This window comes from Salvelinus sp. IW2-2015, linkage group LG20, assembly GCF_002910315.2.
Source record: "Salvelinus sp. IW2-2015 linkage group LG20, ASM291031v2, whole genome shotgun sequence".
Taxonomy (NCBI): domain Eukaryota; kingdom Metazoa; phylum Chordata; class Actinopteri; order Salmoniformes; family Salmonidae; genus Salvelinus; species Salvelinus sp. IW2-2015.
Window position 1 is genome coordinate 1,785,646 of NC_036860.1, and position 6,386 is coordinate 1,792,031.

The following is a 6,386-nucleotide window of genomic DNA, read 5'->3' on the forward strand; positions in this document are numbered from 1 at the left end:
CGAATTGGATGATGAAATGTATAATGCATCTTGGAGGACATATTGGGTGGCAGTAACCTAGTGGTTAGAGCGTTGGGCCAGTCACCGAAAGGTTGCTGGATCGAATCCCTGAGCTGACAAGGTAAAAATCTGTCGTTCTTCCCCCGAACAAGGCAGTTAACCCACTGTTCACCGGTAGGCCTTCAATGTAAATAAGAATTTGTTCTTAACTGACTTGCCTAGTTAAATAAAGGTTAAAAAAAGGAAGTACTATACATCTTGCTCTGATTCCAGGCTGCTTGTTCATTTGTGGTAAGGACAAAGGTTAGGAGAATGTACGTTGCAGGTTAGTAGAATTAGGTTGAGGTTAGGGAACGTGTTAGCTTAAATGCTACAGTTGTCCCCGACCCAACTCGAACACACAACCTTTGGTTGCTTTATTTTTATACTTTTTTCAGATTTTTCAGGGGGTGCTGCCGGACCCTCAGCACCCCTAATCAAAATCAAATCACATTTTATTGGTCACATACACATGGTTAGTAGATGTTATTGTGAGTGTAGTGAAATGCTTGTGCACCCTACTTCCCTTGGTTATGGACCAACCTCCCTACTTTTCATTTCTGTCTTAAGTAACCAGGCCATTATTATTTGTACCGTAACGTAACATATCTTATTAAATGGAGGTATCCACTTGATCATTCCAAACCCTACGTCTCTTTAATGTGGTCAGGCTGACCACAAAAGCCAGGGCCTCAATTCAGTTTTTATCTCTAATKTCTCTCATTMTCTCTTTAAAGGTAATATTAGACTTAAGAAGAAGTGAAAGTTAATAGTGTTCTAACAAGTGAGTTGATGATCATTTTCAGCGACATGATAGTTACTGTGGTTTTGTTTWRTTCCTARTGCAGCACAGCTAATTTCACCAAAGATTCATGACGGTTGGTGGGCGTACAAAGATGCTGTCCAAGGGAGCTTTGTTCCAGGTAATTATTTTAAATGTTTAACAAACACTGACATCACATGAACTCAAAGCCTTGGTGTCCCATGGCCTACTATTAAATTCGGAGATGGTCCAATCAGTTTTCCACATTGATTCAATGTCATCACACTGAATAATTTTTGTTGAAATGACATGGAAACAATGTTGATTCAACCAGTTTTTGTCCAGTGGGTTGTTTTGTAACAGAAAGCCAGACCAAACATTCCTTTCTGTTTTGGGAAGGGAACATTTCTTGTTAACCAAGAGGGTTCGCTTGTTACCAACTTTCTTTCTCTTGGGCAGTGTTCTTGACATGGGCTGGTTTCTTCCTCCTCTCTCTGTCTCTGCAGCAGGAGCTTCAGGTTCGCTACTGTTCTGACTGCAGGTCTTATGACATTTTTATCAAAGCCCTCTCTCCATCTTCCTCCCTCCCTGTGCTTCTTTACTCCATAATCAAGGGGAGCACAGACATACAAGTATACAGAAGAAGAATGGCAGCACAATGAATAAAATAGAGGTCTCAGACCTTTTCAAGGAGGAAGGATCGAAGGACCAATATAACTGTGGAGTCAAGTGGAGTCTGGTAACATTTCAGTAATACAACATAAGCCCAAATTCTGGCGACATTTCTTGTTTGAGGCTGTTATTCGTTAAAAGGTACATTTGACATCACTATTATATGATACACAGAAAGGTGACTTCCTGTTTGCAGGAATCAACTTCCTGTTTTGCAGGAATCAATTGCCAAGACTTACACTATTGTCAATAGGGTCAGGGCGATAGCAGTATGTCAATATTTTTTCCATAGCAAAAAAGAGCAAAAAAATCTATCTTCGCTGTCAGCACAATGGACAGGGCGCGCCACTGTGTGTGTAGGGGGGCTATGGAAAGCCACTGGGGCAGTTAGGTATGACTCCTTTGAGTTTCCATAAAAAGCGGGGGAAAAATGCGTCTCATCTCTGTGGTAGGCTTAGTGAATAACTTTATACACCTCGGCATGTAATATTTGATTTTGATTTATAAGGACGGGGTCAAGTTTACCAGTTTAAGTGTTGGAGGCCCAATTGTCTCCTTCCTGCTCCTCCGCTCTTCCTATGAGGGGTTGCTCTGCAGGAGTGTCTGCCCTATGATTGGGTGTGTGAGGTTTTCATCCCGACATTGACTGACACTAAGTTGATGATGACCTAGCTCTCTCCGGAGCCTGGAGAGGGTGACAGGGTGTACTCTGACCCTTTCCCTGGGCTTGGAGAGAAAAGGACTGCACCGCAAAAAAATTCCTGGGAGTGGCACGGAAGTTGTCACTGCTGGGGAGTCTGGAAACAACCCCAGTATCCACTGTGCATTGTTCAGGAGAGAATTCTCTCTTACCTGCTAGAAAAAAGGCCCATGTGGGGAAGTTTGTACCCCTGCATTGCCAAAAGGTTATTGGACGGTGGTGTTCATCTGCCTTGGGGCAACTGCTATGATGGTCCTTTATTTGCTCTGTTAATCTACGTTCACCAAATACCATGTTGGTCAATGTGTATCATGTACCCAGTGCTCGTTTAAATATCAATATAAATATCGCCGTCATCTTTGAAACCCCAGTGCTGTGTAAAATAAATCCAACTCATTTGCATCTCTACCTGCCGCCTCCTGCTGAATATGTGTCCTTATGACTGCTAGAAGGACCCTATTTTACACTGATACAGCGTAGCGGAGATAGATTACAGATTTTGCGCCAACCTGTCACTTCAAAAGCACTCAATGATCTCGTAGTCTCTGCATTTGAACTTTATGTTTATTTTGGTATAGCGTGATAAGCAGAATTCAATATAATTCCAATGCAAGAACACCCCAAAATGTAGCCCCCTCACCGATTTCCACTGCCTCCTTAGTCACTTTATCCTGGCGCCGGTTCTGCTCTGGATGACTACCTAATGATGTTTGTTTCCAACATTAGCGCTGTTTTCCTAAAGAAGTTAAATCCGCTTTGTGTTTTGTTTCCTTTGCCACGATACTAACGAGTGTCACGATACTGGTATCATCCCACCCCAATTGTCAATGTGGGCCTCAAGGAATGGTGCAAATTTGGATGAGCCAATGGGCTCCTATAAGGATATGTGACACCAGCAGAAACCGCTGCCTCGAGGGCCAGCGCTGTTCTCAACTGGTCCATGTGTAACCCTGTCATTGGATTACCTTAGAAGAAAGGCCTATTTATTAGCTGTGACAGATAAGCACAGCAGGTGACACAGAGGTCTTTGGAAGTCTTTTGTAGAAGGTTGTGGGATGCTCCCTGACCTTTTACTTGATGTCTGCTGCTAGTGTATCAGTGTGTGGACTCAGGGGGTGAGCCCTTTCAGCCTCTCAGCCTAGCAACGGGGAAGCTTCCTGTCTATCACCACAGAGACCTTTACACAGGAGAGGAGACATCCACACACAGCAAGTGACAGTGACTCTGTGTATGTGCTGTGTGTCATATGGGTGGAAYCCAAGTTGGTGGGAMGTTTTTGCTATTYTACATTCATTCGCCTRAAGCCCTTTTMGATGAAAARGMGAAACTCTACAGCTAGAATGTACATTTGTAGCCATCTAATTAAAGACTTTACTCTTTGAAATAGAAAGGAAATCGAATTGATCTAAACAGGCTCAAGAAGAGTGCAATTATGCCTTGGCCCATTAACTTTTTGATACAGATTTCAATTCAACTGKACCTTTTGTCAGAAACAAAGGTATCACCTTCCTTCTGTATATTCTTACAGGAGCATAACTCTGTATTATTATTTGTATGTGCTGCAGTCTTGGAAAGTAGGTCACCAAGTTAGTGATCACAGCCAGCTATCTCTCTCTCTCTCTCTCACACACACATACACACAGACGCCCTTGCAAAGACTCTGAGGGGCAAAAAAGAAGTGCGGAAGGAAGAAACAGAATCRCTCCCACGCAAAGGGTTATGAGGGAATTTAAATGGAATGGGAYGAGGCTAGAATAGAATTATGATTACTATGCTCTCAATAATCTTCTAATGGTATTAAAAGGCCATATTCACAGGACACTTTACATTTTCACTCTCACTCAGAGCTATAATAATGTTAAGCCCCTCTTCCTCCTTTTCCCACTCACCGACTAATGTGATGAACATCCTCATATGTTCTAGCATATTGCTGCTGTATTTCTACCTGCGGGTATGGCGGCCTGGAGGATGAGCGGATAGGTTTGGTATTGGAGCAACATTAGCTACAACATTGTCCTCAAAGCTAAAAGATTGTGTGAAGGTGCTAGATTATGGCTGACATTTAAGACTGTTAACAACCAAATCATTTATAGCCGAGCCAGCCAAATCATTTACAGCTGTGATAAAGGAAGATTCTCAAAAGAAAGGTCAGAAAAACAGTGGCTTATTCCTCCTTGCCATGTCAAAGTAAGATTTGATTTGTTTGAGGGCTGAGCAAAATAACCTCCTACAGCAGATGGTGTTAAATCCTCTATGATGAGAAGGTCTAGACCTAGGAATATTATCCTGTCAAACCAGAAGCTTGTCAGTAACCAGGTTTACATTCAACCTTTTCCATCGCTAGAGTTGAAAATGTGATGGAAACTCATCTCACTTGTATTTTTTAAATTCAGTACATGGACATTTGTTTTTATGTGCATTACATCATCACACACAGCCTTTTATCCTCAAACAAGTCTGTTACTTGATGGAAACATTTCTGGTAAGAAAATGTGTATGTTGTTTTTATGCAGATTTTAGAATATTCACATGAAAATCTGTCACCAACTGGATGGAAACCTAGCTAGTTGTTCTACATTGTCAGGCTCCTCCTTTGGAATTGGTATTGCTACCTGCCCACCAATACCCAAAACACCCGCCTGCCTTTTAAATAAATTGCTCCATGGAATTACCCCTTGGCTTACAGCACCCTTTTAAGCACTGTTTATTGAAGAACAATTCTCCCTTCATCATTACTCTCTGATTGTCTCACACTCCATAGCCTATAGTTTTCATGAGTCGGTTGTCTGAGTGTGAAAAGGTCTACCGTGTCCTAGTATTTGGCAAACAATATTGCAGTTGCAACACAGGTATTTGAACTAATTGTAGTTCCATCTGTAGTTCTCTCACATCCCAAGACATCTGCTCTCTGATGTTAACTGCATGATGGATCATCAGCTATTCCTCCACTTTAATTATATCCACAGGACCTTAGGAAAGCATTACACTGGAGTCGGGAGTGTCTCTGCACAGTTCAGCAGGTTCAATAGACGGCAACCTGTCCCAATTTTGTCTTCTTTGTTTATGCTGCTTCGAAAATTGGAAATGTAATCCCTACGATCTGAGGGGAGGATTTCCCTGGTCATTTTGATATAAAATCAGAGTGAATTTTGTGAATTGTGATTGCTGTGAATTGGCCAGTCCTCAGTCCTAGTGGTCTCTCCAGACCCATTGACATTTATGTTCTCATTTTAGTTTGTTCTCTTTAACGTTATGTTTATATCCTGACTATTTTGCTCTGGAAAAAACCTCTAGACCTCAATTAGCTGCATATCCCAACACGTGTTGTGAAGTCTCCCTAGAGGTAGTTGTACTGTAGGGTCTGGTTTTCAGCTCTTGGCTGGGACATACTGCATTGCACCTGCTGCATGCACCTGCTACCTGATCCAATAATATACCTGTACTGGAATAGAGATCATGAACACTATGCAGCATGGGTAAAGGGGGTGAGAGTTCACACGTGAGGGTTTAGACATACTTATACTTTTCTAGCTGAGTTTTCTAATGGAAATTGTTGTCTTTCCTGCTCAGCCTCAGTAATGTCCAGGTGCATCTCTAAGCACCTTTCGCTGCCAAAACAATAGCGTTTGTTTGAATCTGCCCTATGAAGCATCCTTAACAATGAATGCCTCGTCATTTATTTAGACGTTTTTATCGCTCTTGCTCCACCAAATCAACAATCAAATAAAGTGGTTAAAAAGTTAATACAACAGTTAGCATTACACTCAACTCATGGCAATCTATCTTTTTTTCCCTTTGAGCATGGTTCTCAACAGTTTGACATATCCTCTCTTTCTTGCGACTGTTGTGCTCACCAAATGTCACTGAGTGGGATTACAACACAGTTACATCACTGTTTTAGGACACAAAGGCTTTTATGTACTGTACGTCACATTACCAATTTTTTGGGGCAAAAGTAATAATTGTTGCCAAAATACTGCCATCGAAACTATCAACAACAGTGTCAATTTTTCCCTGGATCAGTTCGTTAAAACAATGATAGTTTAGTTAAAAATGCCTAGGCTTCATTTTGTGATCATTTTACTAAACATTGTGCTTTTTTGATAAACACTATATTGAACCCACTACACGTGCAGCTACAACTGGTAAACAATGTGGTGGCTCAGAAAGCAGGAAGATATGCAACAGGAGCTTTGTTGACATTCAGAAATT

General features: G+C 41.6%; 1 protein-coding gene across 1 annotated transcript in view; it reads left to right on the forward strand.

The window, feature by feature from the left end:
* The window catches only part of LOC111980561 (carbonic anhydrase-related protein 10), a 39,120-nt gene that overhangs the window by 2,308 nt on the left and 30,426 nt on the right, over positions 1-6,386 (forward strand). Inside the window, exon 2 of the mRNA XM_024011363.3 lies at positions 888-962. Coding sequence (XP_023867131.1) covers positions 888-962 — 75 coding nt within the window. The remainder of the gene's footprint in view (positions 1-887; positions 963-6,386) is intronic.